The 19,339-nt window shown below is 37.7% G+C and overlaps 1 protein-coding gene across 3 annotated transcripts in view; it reads right to left on the reverse strand.

The window, feature by feature from the left end:
- TFEC (transcription factor EC) overlaps positions 1-19,339 on the reverse strand; it is a 675,276-nt gene that overhangs the window by 40,340 nt on the left and 615,597 nt on the right. For all 3 annotated transcript variants that reach the window (XM_082845898.1, XM_082845896.1, XM_082845897.1), the window contains one exon: positions 13,964-14,215. In XM_082845898.1, the coding sequence (XP_082702024.1) occupies positions 13,964-14,143 (180 nt within the window). In that variant the 5' untranslated portion in view covers positions 14,144-14,215. The remainder of the gene's footprint in view (positions 1-13,963; positions 14,216-19,339) is intronic.

Here is a 19,339-nt window from a genome sequence, read left to right on the forward strand (position 1 = left end):
GATGTCACAGGAGGACAAGCATAGAAGAAAGAAACACAAAAATATGGCAACAGCCACCAAATCCTGAGCAATCTCACTGCCCTCGTGTTAGAAACTTCAAAAAATGTAAGCATCAGAGTGACATCACCAAGATGGCAACATAGTTAGCTCCTGAATTCACTCACCATCATGAGAAGAACAATTAACATCTATTCAGAAACAAGACACCACTAAGAGAATCCTAGAGCACGGGGGTGAGGCTGAAATACCCACTGAACCTCAGAGATCAAGGCAGACTGCATCAGAAGGTGAGAGAAGCAGCTACACATTGACCACATTGACCCTCCCCTAGGACAGTGCAACACTATGCAGAGAGATCTTCTCTGAGCCACTGGTTCGTCCAGAGGGAAAAGAGAACCCAGGGCGGACAACCAATCTCCTTCAACATTGTGGGCTGCTCTGTGGGAGCCCCTACTTTGATCTCGCACTACGGTAATTGCAGAGGAATCTATGGGGCCCAGCCACTGGGAATCTGTGACAGAGAAGCAGGGAGGGGCTTGCAACAATCAACAGACAGATCTTGGCAGACAGTTCATATCTGCAGTGCCTGCGTAGTAAATCCAACCAGCGACATCGTTGGTCTGCAGAACCAAATCAGGGGTACACTTTGACCAGGTAACTTGGGGGGAGGGGGCACAGATCTGACTGATTCAGATCCTCAAGGAGTTTTATCAGCCCTAGAGCCCATTTGTCCACACCCAGTCAAGGTGCTGAGTCATGGCCCCACCCACAGTGAAAAGTACTTTCCAGCCCCATCTGAACAGAAGAGCTAGTGACAACTCCTGGAAGTTGTGTGGCACAGTGGGGCTTGAGTCAAGAGGCAGGTGGACAGGCAGAGCAGATCACCCACAGAGCAAAGCCAGTACCAGTCATGGGGTCTTCCCATGCTATGCACAGGCAGGAAGATTAATTCATAGCCAAGGGTAGCTCTTGGCATCTCTCAAACTGAGAACCTCCTTGGAAAATTGAGAATAGTCTGGAAGGCTATTCCTCTGGCCCCAACTGATCAGAAGGGCTAGCAAAAATACCTGAAAGTTTTGCAGCACAGCAGCACTCAAGCTGAGCAAAGGGCAGACAGAACTGATAGCCTGGAGAGCAAAGCCAGCAGCCCTGTTCAGCCAAGGAGCTTGGGTGTGGGTCAGCTTGAGTTAAGACAACAAAGAGCTTTACTTGTTTTAGAGCAGCTTCTGCAACTGTGTCTGGGCAGAGAATCTAATTCATAGTCTTGCTCATCATTGAATACAGCCTTCAACCCATCCAACAAGGAAACCTAACCCAGAACACATGGGAAGTTGCATAGCTCATTTAACAGTCCCACATACAGTGGCACTTGAACAGAGAGCACAGCCATGGCTTCCCCTATCTGCAGAGCAAACTCAGTGGCCTCATCTGACCAGGGTATTCAGTGCATACTCAGGCCTTATTCAGGCCTCCAAACAATGAACTGCACAGGCCCTGGGCCCTAACCTACTTCCCTGCTAGGACAGGGAAGCTAATTCATAGCCCCCACTGCTACATCCAGTCCCAACCATCTAGTAAGCCTGATCAGAGAATTCAGGCAACTGTGGAGCCTATTCTACAGCCTCACTTGAGTAAGAAACAAAGCCAACAGTCCTATCCAACTGCTCTCAGCTAGTGGCACAACCCCCAATCCCTGTGTTCAGAGTTCTAACAGTTGCCTCACCCAAATATATCATAATATCAGGTTCCACCTGCCCAAAGGCATTAGTGGCAGACACACCCAGAAACCCAAAATGAGCAGACTGATGAAGAACTGTCTCTGGCAAAGCAAACCTGTAAAGTCTGCAAGAGGAGCCCTATTACTCAAATGCACAGATACCAACATAAGGAATTAAGGATCATAAAAAATCAGGTAAATATGACACCACCAAAGGAAACTAATTAAACTCCAATAAGTGACCCTAAAGAAATGGAGATCTATGAACTGTCAGATAAAGAATTCAGAATAATCCTTTTAAGGAAGTTTAGTGACCTACATGAAAACATAGACAGATAACTAAACAAAATTAAGAAATAGAATAATCTATTATTAATAACCCAATATTAAAAACAGTATAAATTTTAATAGCAATAACCTAAAGTGTGATGGGGAGAAGAAGTAAAAGTGTAAAGAATACAAATTCTATTTAAGTTAAGTTGCTATCAATTTAAAATAGGGTGTTATAAGTTTAAGTTGTTTTATGTAAGCCTCATGATAACCACAGGAAAATCTTATAGTATTGTAATTATGCAAAAGAACTCAATAAAGAAGTCAAAGCATATTGATACCAAAAGGCAGAACACAAAAAATGACAGCAGGATAAGAAACAGGGAATGATGGAGCTACAAAATAACCAGAAAACAACTAAAAACATTTTATTGTAGTGAGCCCTTATCTATCAGTAATTACTATAAATATAAATGAATTAAATTCTCCAATTCAAAGACATAGTATGGATGAATGGATTAAAAATTTAAGATCCAAAATGTGCTGTCTACAGGAGACTCACTTTCACCTTAAAGACACAAAGAGTGAAGACACTGAGAGTGAAGGGATGGAAAAAGACATTTCAAGCAGTGGTAACCAAAAGAAAGCAGGGGTAGACAGCTTATATTGCTTACATCAGACAAAACAGACTAAACTAAAAATGGTAAAAAGAAACAAAGAAAGTCATTATATAATGATACAGGGGTCAATGCATCAAAAAGATGTAACTATTTATGAGTCCAACATCACAGCACCTAAGCATATAAAGAAAAAACTAACAGAGCTAAAGAGAAAAACAAATGGTATAGTTACTATAAACAATAATAGTTGAAGACTTTTTTACCCCACTCTCAACAATGGATAGATCATCCACATAGAGAATCAATAAGGAAACAGTGGATTTGATCAACACTATAGATTCCCTAGACCTAAAAGATACATAAAGAACATTCTATCCATTGACAGCAGAATACACATGTGTACTCTCAAGTACACATGTGACATTTTCTAGGATAGACCATATGTTAGACCACAAAACAAGTCTTAACAAATTCAAGAAGAATGGAATAATACTAAGTGTCTTTGCTAATCACAATGGCATGAAACTAGAAATCAACAAGAGGAAACTAGAAAATTCACAAACACATTGAAATTACACAACACTCTCCTGAACATTCAATGGATCAAAGAGGAAATTAAAAGGGAAATAAAAAAGTTTATTAAGACAAACAAAAATAGAGACACGACAAACCAGAACTTACAGGATACAGCAAAAGCAGGCCTTGAAGGCATTATGCTAAGTAAAGGAAGTCAGACAAAGAAAGACAAATACTGCATGATCTCACTTATATGTGGAAACTAAAGCAAAAACAAAAACAAAAAAACCTCGTAGAAAAAGAGATCAGAGGGGCTTCCTTGGTGGCACAGTGGTTGAGAGTCCGCCTGCCGATGCAGGGGACGGGGGTTCATGTCCCGGTCCGGGAAGATCCCACATGCCGCGGAGCAGCTAGGCCCGTGAGCCATGGCTGCTAAGCCTGCGCATCCGGAGCCTGTGCTCCACAACGGGAGAGGCCACAACAGTGAGAGGCCCGCGTACCGCAAAAAAAAAAAAAAGCGAGATCAGAGGACCTTCAAGATGGCGGAAGAGTAAGACTCGGAGATCACCTTCCCATAAATACATCAGAAATACATCTACACGTGGAAAAACTCCCACAGAACACCTACTGAATGCTGGCAGAAGACCTCAGACCTCCCAAAAGGCAAGAAACTCCCCACATACCTGGGTAGGGCAAAAGAAAAAAGAAAAAACAGAGACAAAAGAACAGGGACAGGACCTGCACCAGGGGAGGGAGCTGTGAAGGAGGAAAGATTTCCACATGCTAGGAAGCCCCTTCGCGGGCAGAGACTGCTGGGGGGGGGGGAGGGGGGCGGGGGGTGGAGCGGGGAAGCTTCAGAGCCACGGAGGAGAGTGCAGCCACCGGGGTGCGGAGGGCAAAGTGGAGAGATTCCCTCACAGAGGATCGGAGCTGACCAGCACTCACCAGCCCGAGAGGCTTGTCGGCGCATGAGACACTCAGGCTGCTGCTGCTGCCACCAAGAAGCCTGTGTGCGAGCACAGGTCACTATCCACACCTCCCCTCCCGGGACCCTCTGCAGCCCGCCACTGCCAGGATCCAGTGATCCAGGGACAACTTCCCCGGGAGAACACACAGCGCGCCTCAGGCCAGTGCAACGTCCTGCCGGCCTGTGCCGCCGCAGGCTCGCCCCATACTCCGTACCACTCCCTCCCCCCGGCTTGAGTGAGCCAGAGCCCCCGAATCAGCGGTTCCTTTAACCCCATCCTGTCTGAGCGACGAACAGACGCCCTCAGGGGAAATACACGCAGAGGCAGGCCCAAATCCAAAGCTGAAACCTGGGAGCTGTGAGAACAAAGAAAAGAAAGGGAAATTTCACCCAGCAGCCTCAGAAGCAGTGGATTAAATCTCCACAATCAACTTGATGTACCCTGCATCTGTGGAATACATGAATAGACAATGAATCATCACAAATTGAGGAGGGGGACTTAGGGAGCAATGATATATATATGTATATTTCCTTTTTCTCTTTTTGTGAGTATGTCTATGCTTCTGTGTGTGATTTTTTCTGTATAGCTTTGCTTTTACCATTTGTCCTAGGGTTCTGTCTTGCCTTTTTTTTTTTTTTTTTACTGCTTAAAATTTTTTTTCTCTAAATAATTATTTTTTATTCTAATAGTTTATTTTATTTTATCTTCTTCTTTCTTTCTTTCTTTCTTTTCTCCCTTTTATTCTGAGCCGTGTGGAGGACAGGCTCTTGGTGCTCCAAACAGGCATCAGGACTCTGCCACTGAGATGGGAGAGCCAAGTTCAGGAGACTGGTCCACAACAGACCTCGCAGCTCCATGTAATATCAAACAGTGAAAATCTCCCAGAGATCCCCATCTCAATGCCAAGACCCAACTCCAGTCAACGACCAGCAACCTGGAGTACAGGACACCCTATGCCAAACAACTAGCAAGAAAGGAACACAACCCCACCCATTAGCACAGAGGCTACCTAAAATCATAATAAGGCCACAGATACCCCAAAACACACCACCAGACATGGACCTGCCTACCAGAAAGACAAGATCCAGCCTCATCCCCCAGAACACAGGCATTAGTCCCCTCCACCACGAAGCCTACACAACCCACTGAACCAACCTTAGCCACTGGGGACAGATACCAAAAACAATGGAAACTACAAACCTGCAGCCTGCGATAAGGAGACCCCAAACACAGTAAGTTAAGCAAAATGAGAAGACAGAGAAACACACAGCAGATGAAGGAGCAAGGCAAAAACCCACCAGACCTAAAAAATGAAGAGGAAGTAGGCAGTCTACCTGAAAAAGAATTCAGAATAATGATAGTAAAGATGATCCAAAATCTTGGAAATAGAATGGAGAAAATACAAGAAACGTTTAACAAGGACCTAGAAGAACTAAAGAGCAAACAAACAGTGATGAACAACACAATAAATGAAATTAAAAATTCTCTAGAAGGGATCAATACCAGAATAACTGAGGCAGAAGAACAGATAAGTGACCTGGAAGATAAAATAGTGGAAATAACTACTGCAGAGAGGAATAAAGAAAAAAGAATGAAAAGAATTGAAGACAGTCTCAGAGACCTCTGGGACAACATTAAACACACCAACATTTGAATTATAGGGGTCCCAGAAGAAGAAGAGAAAAAGAAAGGGACTGAGAAAATATTTGAAGAGATTATAGTTGAAAACTTCCTAATATGGAAAAGGAAATAGTTAATCAAGTCCAGGAAGCACAGAGAGTCCCATACAGGATAAATCCAAGGAGAAACATGCCAAGACACATATTAATCAAACTATCAAAAATTAAATACAAAAAATAAATATTAAAACCAGCAGGGGAAAAACAACAAGTAACACATAAGGGAATCCCCATAAGGTTAACAGCTGATCTTTCAGCAGAAGCTCTGCAAGCCAGAAGGGACTGGCAGGTCATATTTAAAGTGATGAAAGAGAAAAACCTACGACCAAGATTACTCTACCCAGCAAGGGTCTCATTCAGATTTGACGGAGAAATTAAAAGCTTTACAGACAAGCAAAAGCTAAGAGAATTCAGCAGCACCAAATCAGCTCTACAACAAGTGCTAAAGGAACTTCTCTAAGTGGGAAACACAAGAGAAGAAAAGGACCTACAAAAAAACACCCCAAACAATTAAGAAAATGGTAATAGGAACATACATATCCATAATTACTGTAAACGTGAATGGATTAAATGTTCCAACCAAAAGACACAGGCTTGCTGAATGGAAACAAAAACAAGACCCATATATATGCTGTCTACAAGAGACCCACTTCAGACCTAGGGACACATACAGACTGAAAGTGAGGGGATGGAAAAAGATATTCCATGCAAATGGAAACCAAAAGAAAGCTGGAGTAGCAATTCTCATATCAGACAAAATAGACTTTAAAACAAAGACTATTACAAGAGGCACAGAAGGACATTACATAATGATCAAGGGATCAATCCAAGAAGAAGATATAACAATTGTAAATATTTATGCACCCAACAGAGGAGCACCTCAATACATAAGGAAATTACTAACAGCCTAAAAGGGGAAATTAACACAATCATAGTAGGGGACTTTAACACCCCACTTTGACCAATGGACAGATCATCCAAAATGAAAATAAATAAGGAAACACAAGCTTTAAATGATACATCAAACAATATGGACTTAATTGATATTTACAGGACATTCCATCCAAAAACAACAGAATACACATTCTTCTCAAGTGCTCATGGAACATTCTCCAGGATAGATCATATCTTGGGTCACCAATAAAGCCTTGGTAAATTTAAGAAAATTGAAATTGTATCAAGTATCTTTTCTGACCACAACGCTATGAGACTAGATATCAATTACAGGAAAAAATTTGTAAGAAATACAAACACATGGAGGGTAAACAACACACTACTTAATAACCAAGAGATCACTGAAGAAATCAAGAGGAAATCAAAAAATACCTAGAAGCAAATGACAATAAATAGAGGGAACTTAACTCAACATAACAAAGGCCATATATGACAAACGCACAGCTAACATTGTACTCAATGGTGAAAAACTGAAACCATTTCCAGTAAGATCAGGAACAAGACAAGGTTGCCCACTCTCACCACTATTATTCACCATAGTTTTTGAAGTTTTAGCTACAGCAATCAGAGAAGAAAAAGAAATGAAAGGAATCCAAATTGGAAAAGAAGAAGTAAAGCTGTCACTGTTTGCAGATTACATGATACTATACATAGAGAATCCTAAAGCTGCTACCAGAAAACTACTAGAGCTAATCAATGAATTTGGTAAAGTAGCAGGATACACAATGAATGTACAGAAATCTCTTGCATGCCTCTACACTAATGATGAAAAATCTGAAAGAGAAATTAAGGAAATACTCCTATTTACCATTGCAACATGAAGAATAAAATACCTAAGAATAAACCTACTTAAGAAGACAAAAAACCTGTATGCAGAAAACTATAAGACACTGATGCAAGAAATTAAAGATGATACAAACATATGGAGAGATATACCATGTTCTTGGATTGGAAGAATCAACATTGTGAAAATGGCTCTACTACCCAAAGCAGTCTACAGATTCAATGCAATCCCTATCAAACTACCACTGGCATTTTTCACAGAACTAGAACCAAAAATTTCACAATTTGTATGGAAACACAAAAGACCTCGAGTAGCCAAAGCAATCTTGTGAAAGAAAAATGGAGCTGGAAGAATCAGGCTCCCTGACTTCAGACTATACTACAAAGCTACAGTAATCAAGACAGTATGGTACTGGCACAAAAACAGAAATATAGATCAATGGAACAGGATAGAAAGCCCAGAGATAAACCCACGCACATATGGTCACCTTATCTTTGATAAAGGAGGCAAGAATATATAGTGGATAAAAGACAGCCTCTTCAATAAGTGGTGCTGTGAAAACTGGACAGCTACATGTAAAACAATGAAATTAGAACTCTCCCTAACACCATACACAAAATTAAACTCAAAATGGATTAAAGACCTAAATGTAAGGCCAGACACCATCAAACTCTTAGAGGAAAACATAGGCAGAACACTCTTTGACATAAATCACAGCAAGATCCTTTTGACTCACCTCCTAGAGAAATGGAAATAAAAACAAAAATAAACAAATGGGACCTAATGAAACTTAAAGCTTTTGCACAGCAAAGGAAACCATAAACAAGATGAATAGACAATGCTCAGAATGGGAGAAAATATTTGCAAATGAAGCAACTGACAAAGGATTAATCTCCGAAACATACAAGCAATACATACAGCTCAATATCAAAAAAACAAACAACCCAATCCAAAAAGCGGCAGAAGACCTAAATAGACACTTCTCCAAAGAAGATATACAGATTGCCAACAAACATGTGAAAGAATGCTCAACATCATTAATCATTAGAGAAATGCAAACCAAACTATAATGAGATATCATCTCATACTGGTCAGAATGGACATCATGAAAAAATCTACAAACAATAAATGCTGGAGAGGGTGTGGAGAAAAGGGAACACTCTTGCAGTGTTGGTGGGAATGTAAATTGATACAGCCACTATAGAGAACAGTATGGAGGTTCCTTAAGAAACTAAAAATAGAACTAGCATACGACCCAGCAATCCCACTACTGGGCATATACCCTGAGAAAACCATAATTCAAAAATAGTCATATACCAAAATGTTCATTGCAGTTCTATTTACAATAGCCAGGACATGGAAGCAACCTAAGTGTCCATCAACAGATGAATGGATAAAGAAGATGTGGCACATATATACAATGGAATATTACTCAGCCGTAAAAAGGAACGAAACTGAGTTATTTGTAGTGAGGTGGATGGACATAGAGACTGTCATAAAGAGTGAAGTTAAGTCAGAAAGAGAAAAACAAATACCATATGCTAACACATATATATGGAATCTAAAAGAAAAGAATAAAAGAAAAAAAAATATTCAGAAGAACCTAGGGGCAAGACAGGAATAAAGATGCAGACCTACTAGAGAATGGACTTGAGGATACGGGGAGGGGGAAGGGTAAGCTGGGACAAAGTGAGAGAGTGACATGGACATATATACACTACCAAATGTAAAATAGATAGCTATTGGGAAGCAGCTGCATAGCACAGGGAGATCAGCTTGGTGCTTTGTGACCACCTAGAGGGGTGGGATAGGGAGGTTGGGAGGGAGGGAGATGCAAGAGGGAAGAGATATTGGGACATATGTATATGTATAACTGATTCACTTTGTTATAGAGCAGAAACTAACACAACATTGTAAAGCAATTATACTCCAATAAAGATGTTAAAAAACAAACAAACAAAAAAGATCAGACTTGTGGCTACCAGAAGTTGGTGGTCGGAGTGGTGAGGAATTGGAGGAAGGTGGTGAAAAGATACAAACTTCAGTACTAAGATAAATAAGTACCTTAGTACTTATATAAGTACTACAACTAGTACTTATATAATATAATGTATTTCAATGTGATGACCATATTTAACAATATTGTATGACATACAGGAAAGTCGTTAAGAGGAAATTTTTTTTTTCTTTTCTTCTTTCTGTTTTTTTTTACTGTATCTATATGATAAGATGGATGTCAGCTGAACCTATTGTGGTAATCATGTCACAGTATGTGTAAATTAAATCATCATGCTGTATTCCTCAAACATATATAATGATTATGTCAATTATTTCACAAACAAGCTGAAAAAATAAAATAATGTTAAAATAATTATAAAAATAAAAGATGACAGAAGCTCCTCCCAACCCACCTGGAAATGTAAGCATCAAAACAACTCTTCAAGGAATTCCTTGGTGGTGCAGTGGTTAGGAATCCGCCTGCCAATGTAGAGGACACAGGTTCGAGCCCTGGTCCAGGAAGACCCCACATGCCGTGAGGCAACAAAGCTCGTGTGCCATAACTACTGAGCCTGCACTCTAGAGCCCGCGAGCCACAAGTACTGAGCCCACATACAACAACTACTGAAGCCCGTGTGCCTAGAGCCCGTGCTCCACAACAAGAGAAGCCACTGCAATGAGAAGCCCACACACCACAATGAAGAGTAGCCCCCACTTGCCGCAATGAAGACCCAACACAGCCAAAAATAAAATGTAAATAAATATATAAATTTATATATAAGACACCTCTTCAAACCATAGAAATGTTGGTGAGAGAGGTTAAGGATTGAGACCACACAACAACTAAGTGGTGGTGCTAATCTCATGGTGCCTGACTCTGAAGACTACAAACTTTCTGCTTTGTGACAATGACTCTTAGCACCAATCAAAGAATATTAGGATGTTGAGGTAAGTTCCCTCTATGCCTACTTTCTGGAGAGTTTTTTATCATAAATCGGTGTTGAATTTTGTCAAAAGCTTTTTCTGCATCTATTGAGATGATCATATGGTTTTTATCCTTCAGTTTGTTAATATGGTGTATCACATTGATTGATTTGTGAATATTGAAGAATCCTTGTATTCCTGGGATAAACCCCACTTGATGGTGGTGTGTGATCCTTTTAATGTGCTGTTGGATTCTGTTTGCTAGTAGTTTGTTGAGGATTTTGCATCTATGTTTATCAGTGATATTGGTCTGTAGTTTTCTTTTTTTGTGACATGTTTGTCAGGTTTTGGTATCAGGGTGATGGTGGCCTCATAGACTGAGTTTGGGAGTGTTCCTCCCTCTGCTATATTTTGGAAGAGTTTGAGAAGCATAAGTGTTGGCTCTTCTCTAAATGTTTGATAGAATTTGCCTGTGAAGCCATCTGGTCCTGGGCTTTGTTTGTTGGAAGATTTTTAATCACAGTTCAAATAAACAAGTGGGACCTAATGAAACTTAAAAGCTTTTGCACAGCAAAGGAAACCATAAACAAGATGAAAAGACAATGCTCAGAAAGGGAGAAAATATTTGCAAATGAAACAACCGACAAAGGATTAACCTCCAAAATATACAAGGAGCTCATGCAGCTCAATATCAAAAATACAAACAACCCAATCCAAAACTGGGCATAAGATCTAAATAGACATTTCTCCAGAGAAGATATACAGATTGCCAACAAACACGTGAAAGAATGCTCAACATCATTAATCATTAGAGAAATGCAAATCAAAACTACAATGAGGTATCACCTCACACCAGTCAGAATGGCCAGCATCAAAAAATCTACAAACAATAAATGCTGGAGAGGGGTGGAGAAAAGGGAACCCTCTTGCACTGTCGGTGGGAATGTGAATTGATACAGCCACTATGGAGAACAGTATGGAGGTTCCCTAAAAAACTAAAAATAGAACTACCATATGACCCAGCAATCCCACTACTGGGCATATACCCTGAGAAAACCATAATTCAAAAAGAGTTATGTACCACATGTTCATTGCAGCATTATTCTCAATAGCTGGAACATGGAAGCAACCTAGGTGTCCACTCACAGATGAATGGATGAAGAAGATGTGGCACATATATACAATAGAATATTACTGACTCATAAAAAGAAACGAAACTGAGTTATTTGTATTGAGGTGGATGGATCTAGAGTCTGTCATACAGAGTGAAGTAAGTCAGAAAGAGGAAAACAAATACCGCATGCTAACACATAGATATGGAATCTAAAAAAAAAAAAAAAAAGTTTCTGATGAACCTAGGGGAAGGACAGGAATAAAGACGCAGATGTAGAGAATGGACTTGAGGACACAGGGAGGGGGAAGGGTGAGCTGGGACGAAGTGAGAGAGTAGCATTGACATATATACACTACCAAATGTAAACCAGATAGCTAGTGGGAAGCAGCTGCATAGCACAGGGATGTCAGTTTGGTGCTTTGTGCCCACCTAGAGGGGTGGGATAGGGAGGGTGGGAGGGAGACGCAACAGGGAGGGGATATTGGGATATATGTATACATATAGCTGATTCACTTTGTTATACAGCAGAAACTAACGCAACATTGTAAAGCAATTATACTCCAATAAAGATGTTTAAAAAAAAAAAAGAATATTAGGAAATGGCAACAAGGTAGGATATATCTTAGCTACTAAAGATAGCAAGACTGGAATTGACAGCACTATGTGAAAATGTGTACACGATAAGTCAAATTCAAAGAAAACACACATTAAAACTATAACAGATGGAATAAAATTGTGATTGACATTAATGGTTGACGAGACTTATATACACAGTTTAAAGAACAATGGTTAAAAAAAATAGAAAGTGTTTGTCTGCAGCCAATGTGCATGTTGTCCCTAGACCACTGCACTTAATGAGGCTTTCAACCCTTCCCAGCCATGCAACTCCTTTTGACTGATACCACCTAAAGGTCCACTAAGATCAGGTAAATTTCTCTTATACAAACTTATTATAAAATAAAAGGTAATCTGTGTGCCTAAGGAATAAAAATGTTATCTAAGAAAAACCGAGAAGACTGATATATGTTAGTTATCCTTTCTCATCTTTTAGAAGACATATTTCATAAGACACATAATAAGATCATTTTCTGGGTTTTGCCTAGAATTGACTGGCATATGCATATCCTTTGCGATTTGTTTTTTCCTTTGGGAATCACTCTTCCACACAAGGAAATGAACTTGGGAAGAAGGTGGTTGTAAGAAAAGTTGTATTGGGTGAGTTCTAATATTTACTGTACAGATGATTTTCAACCTACATATATTTTTATTATCTTCATAGAGTGAATAGAGAACCTAGTTCTACATTTTTTTTTGAAAATTCTTTGTATATCCACTACTGAAAAGTTGAAGTAAATATACATGTAGAGATCTATGTTTAGTTTTGGATTTCAACTACTCCTATTTTGTGGTTGTTTTATTAAACAATCTACCAGGTCCTTATTCTTTTCTCTTTTCTAGATTAACATAAAATTTGCAAAAGAAAATCTTCCTCTATCATTTGGAATTCAAATAATGATATACTGAGCATCTATTTTGTACCTGGAGGCTACAGACTTAGCTAAAAAGCAGTGACCTGAAATCAGTAATAATCACCAGGAATGCAGATTGGGAGATTAAATCTGGGAGATCATAGAACCATGTCTCCATCTAAAAATCAAATGGAAAAAAAGAAAAAGAAAAGAATAGAAAGCTCAGTTACTGATGTAGTTTTTCTACATTGAGATATTAAAGGAACTCTTTTTCCCAGTTCTAGTTTTCTAGTTCTAGTTTTCTCCCACTTCTACTCATTCTTCAGTATTTTTTGAACGTTCATTTACAAGCAAGTCACAATAATTATGAACTCCACGAAGCTAGACACTCATTAATTTTGTATCCTCAGCACCTCTAATTTCCTCTTATTTAGTAAATGGTAGGCAAGTATTTGTTGAAAATAGAAATGAATGGATAATCAATAGTAATAAATTCCGATATAATTCTACAAAATATTAAGTGCAAGAAGATTATTAGTCTCATTCTGATAAACATTTCTAGAGCACATGTTTACTGTTATTTATTCTTTTGCTTGTTTTATCTTAATGGGTACTTCAGATAATGTAACTGTTGATAAATGTTTTAACTAAAGTTATCAGAAAACCATTACAATTAAAGTTAAATCTTCTTAACATATTACTATTAGAACCTGCTTTGACTCACATTGATACAAAACTGAAATGAGTGTTGAAAAATGAATTGTTATATTTTATGCATAACAATTCTTATGGGCATAACTAATTATTACAAATTAATAAATTAAGACATCCTTTTGTTAAATAAATTTGCATATGGAACGTTTACTATAAAAATTTGACTTCAATTTCTTGAGGTATTTTTTTCCCCAAGAAACTGATGATATATTTTCATAAGCAGCCATTAGACATACATGCCATTCCACATTGTCATCTTCTTTCCCAAGAGTTAGCAACTTGGTGAGTGGATTTCCAGTGGGTCCAGTGTTACTCTCGGGAGACTGGTGTCCATGCTGTACCAGAAGTGCACTGCTTGGTGTTGGAGGGTGTGACCGTTTAAGAGTCTGGTGAACGATCTGGTGGTCAAGGGTCATGAAAGGTTTTACTTGCTGTCTCTGAACTTTCTGTAGCTGAGTCCTAGCAGAACTTTCCAGGTGTGCTGGGACCTACCAAATAAAAACCAAACAAATGCAATGTGTAGCATCATCTGGTAAATGAGTTCCACTTTCAACAATTGGATTATGACAATAAACACTATAACATCTAGTTTGTTTCTAATTTATTGTCTATGCTTCTGTCATAATTTACATAAGATATTAATGGACTATAGTTTTTGAGAAGTCATTAAAACTTTACTAAAATATTTTAAATGCTAACCAAGTGTTTAAGAATAGCTCTTAAAATAATATGCAACTGAAACCAACTTGGAATAAATATAAAAGCAGCAAAACTTTTTGAGGGTCTGTAAAAGAATGACTAAAATAATAAAAGGAAAACACAGCTGATTTACTATTATTAGTGATTTTTATATAACATATATCTCTTGTATTCCTTTATATTACATATAAATATTCCATTGTCTATAATCTCTATTTTTAATGAAAGATTTTAAAAAATTATCCATGAGGGAGCAGAGACTAGAAATATATATACTAAATATTGTCTGATACTTTATGGGTGGTGAAAATCTAGGTGATTTTTTTCAGTTTTCTGTATTTTCTGGAGTTTCTATACTGAGTTTTATTTTAATTTTTAAAAAATCTTAATTTTAAACTCTTCCATATTCTCACTTTATAATAACAATACTTTGGTAGAATCATTATGAATTGACAGAAAGAAGCATTCAGAGAAAAATCTAACCAGTGTCATGTGCCAACTAAGCAACTATCCAGTATATTGAAATCCCTATTTCAAATCATAGACATAAAATTCTGGGCATCTTCAGTGTAGCTATCATAGTTAATGATATACCATTATTTGTATAAGGACAATTTTAAGTATTTCAAGCTTTCCCTTTAAAAACCTCTGAAAATAGTATTGCCTGCCAGTCCCCTTTATATTTACTATGCTGCGATGTGACTTCTAATACATTTTCCTCAAGTGGCCTATATATAAACCTATTTAATATTTCCCTCGTGTTAAACAATAGTAAAGATTGCTGTACAGTGCTTATTTTTCCTTTTATTTCAGCTACACAAACTACTCCTTAAATCCCTTAACATGCATTAGCTCAGATAAATAGCCTTTACAAAGTACTTTGCATTTAAATTAGCTGGTTTGGGGTACAATATTGTAGTAGTTACTTTAGTTTAATTCTGTTATGCTGACATTTTTAGCATTATTTTAATTGTACTACCATAAAATAATTTTTCAGTCATATAAAAAAGATTAAGATTGGTAATAAAGATTACACATATTACTAATTATATTGCTGTGAGCTTTAAAGTTGTAAAACAACATTTCATTAAAATGCCTGTGGTAATTTTTGGGGGGTAGCTATTTAGATTATCCTACAGTTTTAAATTAATCCTTAATCCACATACATTTACAAAATATACACTATAAACAGCATTTTCAGATTCACAAATCTGAATGACTTTCACACAACGTAACTGAATGCTAAAGAACATTGTATATTATTTTAAGAAAAGTATGTTGAATCAGAATTTACAACATTCATTAACTAATTCATTTTTCACTTTTCATCTGTGGATGATAGTACTTATTGTGTTTTGTGTTATATCAGGAGTCCAAGGGAAGTCATAAATGTGATCCTAGGGCTCTAGGAATTTACAATATACTTGGGCAATATTAATATCAACTACAGCAAAAATGATGATGATGATAAAAATAATAATATGCAGCAGGTATCAGGCACTGTGCTAAGCATTTTACACACATTGTTTCATTTAATCCTTGTTACAACCTTAGGAGATAGGTATCAATAGTACCCCCATTGCACCATATAATTGAAGCCACTGAGACTTAGAGAGGTTAAATGGTGTGGCTGTTATCACTCTGCTAGTAAGAGATGGAACTGGAATACAGGGCCTGGCTTCCTAAACAGTACATGATATTGGCTCCTGATTGAAATGACTGGAATACAAAGAAAAAGCTCAGTAATGTATACAATGAATTTAGAATGCCACAAGAAGCAGTGGTTTTAAAAAACTAATTGAAAGAGAAAATGGTTATAAATCAGGTGTTGGAAGGAGATGGTCCTGGGATAGGGGACAGAAAGAAGGAAAACTCAAATGTAAAAGATCAAAATGAAAGAAGAAAAGAAGTTGGGAGCCAGTCACAAATATTAGTCATGAAAAGGAATTCACATGAATACTTTTCCTTTCTCAAAGCAAAACTACCATCTCATTAGATCACTCTATACAGAGACGCAATAAAAAATACGAAATTCTAATTCTGCCTAAATTATTGGTTATTTATAGGGAATTACAAGGGTTTAGCAGGCAAAAGTGAAGACTCTCTTGGATCCTACATCTATATACAACATCTGTATACAACATCTATAAACTAAGCATGAGAATCTGAAAGATCAGTGGAGCCAGGGAAGATTAAATGGAATGCAATGAAATTACTCCCCAGTAAACCTCCGTCTTTTCCAAGCATGGACTGATATCAGAACAATGAGACAACTAACTGTAAAACACCAGTTAAACCATGTGCAGTCAATTTTAAAATACTTTTAAATTGCCTGGGATCTGAAGACACAACTATAGAACTATCTGTTGGATTGGTTTCACTGAAGGTCTTGGTAGTTGGTGAGATGAAGTAAATGAAACTATATGTTGCCATTGTTCATTTATTCATTTATTTAAGAAATACTTTTGAGTGTCAAGTGTGTGTGCACTGAGTCGTGCATTGAAGGTAAAAGGGAGATAACCACAGTATCTGCCTTCAAAGAGCTCGTAGTCTAGTCAGGGAAGAAAAATAAGAGATCTCCAAGGGCAAGGGCTGCATTTATCTTGCTGGCTGCTGGACTGCCATACTTCCTATACATAACCCAGAGAGGGGCACACAGCTGGCACTTAAAAATATGTGTTCACATGTGTTCAATGAGTGATTTTATGAATGAATCATTAAAGTACAGTGTGTGAATAACTATGGGTGACTGCAGAGAGCTTTGGGAACCCACTAGAGGAAGCAGGTAAACCATAATCAGAATACCAAAGTCTTCACCTAGAAGGCTAGAGCAGCTGTAGACTGTGATTTTGGTTCTTTGGACTATCAAAGAGATTAAGACCACCCAGATGTAGGGAAGTTTTGCTATTGAGAGTAATAAGTAAAACATTATCTCCTAACTCTGAATTATGTCTCAGCATTATCTCTCTGGCATGCTGTTATTGCAAACTAAAAATAATGATGGTCAGCTTAAGTTCAAGGTTTTGTCTATGTGCAGAGATCTGTTTTATTTCAATTAAAAGAATTTATTTACTTATATTCTCCCTCTTTTCCAAAACATTATAAATAAATATGAGGCATAAATGTGGTGAGAGGTATTTATACCAGAAAATGTAGGCTGAAGATTAATATTGCAATCGAGTACAAAATTTACCCATGAGCATCCTGACAGCCAAGGAAAAAGGAAAATTTTAAAAACATATTAGGTGGAGCCTTGTGAAATTGCAGATATTTGACAATTTTTGATCTACGAATCGTCCCTTCTGTATAGTTCAACCTAATATATATTTCTTAATAAGTAATTAAATCATGCCAGCTCTGAGGAAAGACAAATATTTTTCAGAATAATATCTGAGAATTTATAAACCAGATATTTTCATGGAAGACTTGAATGATATCTTGAACAAAATTCCAACTTGCAAAATAGGCAGTGAAGTTCTTTATATGCCCATATTTAAAAATAAATATTTATCATCTTCAATTGAGTTAGCTGGGAAACATAATCTGAAACTTGCCTGTAGGATGTTTATTGGGGGGTGCTCTCAGAATCGGCGCTGCAGTAGGGTGAGGGAAACAGGATCAGGTGGAGGCAAGAGTGGTTCAGTCATGAAGGGGATAATGTTGGCCATGCACCGTAACATCCACTACATTTATTCTTGATCAAAGGCCCAAAGCATAATATGAATCAGCTCAAGTGAAAGCCCAAACATATAACTTTATAGTGATCTGACTTGACCCTTAGATACCTTAGACAGCACTTAGAGCAGGCAGAGCAATGTTTTCCAAATCAATTTATATTTCAGACCCCATATTTAAATACACTAACCTAGAGGATCACCTGGTTAGACCACTAACCCAATATCAATTATCTCAACCTAGGCTTTCAATAGAAATTATGTTGTTTTTTTCCAAAAAGTTCCATTATTTGGAGTTACAAAAATGAAACTTAGCTTAAAACATCCAATTATTTTTTAAAATATGTTTCAAATGTAGTTAAGCTCTCATATAAAGGGATGTGGATATTTTAAAAAATTAGAAATGCATGTATTGATGAGCTTTAAAAAATGCTTAGATTCATTAATAAGAGAACCAAGCAATGTGCTTAATGGGTCAATTGAAGTATTTTTTTTAAATTAGAAATACATAAATTCCTGCAAGTACAACAAGCTAATGGGAAGAAATTGGTCAGGAAGAAAAAAGCATTCTGGTTGTAGAAAATATAATCACTGGGGAATCACAATCACAAATACAAAATGTATGTATCTAATTCAAAAAGAGCCATGTACCACAATGTTCATTGCAGATCTATTTACAATAGTCAGGACATGGAAGCAACCTAAGTGTCCATCGACAGATGAATGGATAAAGAAGATGTGGCACATATATACAATGGAATATTACTCAGCCATAAAAAGAAAAAAAATTGAGTTATTTGTAGTGAGGTGGATGGACCTAGAGACTCATACAGAGTGAAGTAATGAGGAACGAGGAAAACAAATACCGTATGCTAACACCTATATATGGAATCTAAAAAAAAAAAAGTTCTGAAGAACCTGGGGTCAGGACAGGAGTAAAGACGCAGACATAGAGAATGGACTTGAGGACACGGGGAGGGGGAAGGGTAAGCTAGGATGAAGTGAGAGAGCAGCATTGACATATATACACTACCAAATGTAAAATAGATAGCTAGTGGAGAGCAGCTGCACGGCACAGGGAGATCAGCTCTGTGCTTTGTGTCTACCTAGAGGGTTGGGATAGGTAGGGTGGGAGGGAGACGCAAGAGAGAGGAGATACGGGGATATATGTAGAGCTGTTTCACTTTGTTATATAGCAGAAACAAACACACCATTGTAAAGCAATTATACTCCAATAAA

The sequence above is a fragment of the Leucopleurus acutus genome (genome assembly GCF_964270905.1).
Source record: "Leucopleurus acutus genome assembly, chromosome: 9".
Classification (NCBI taxonomy): domain Eukaryota; kingdom Metazoa; phylum Chordata; class Mammalia; order Artiodactyla; family Delphinidae; genus Leucopleurus; species Leucopleurus acutus.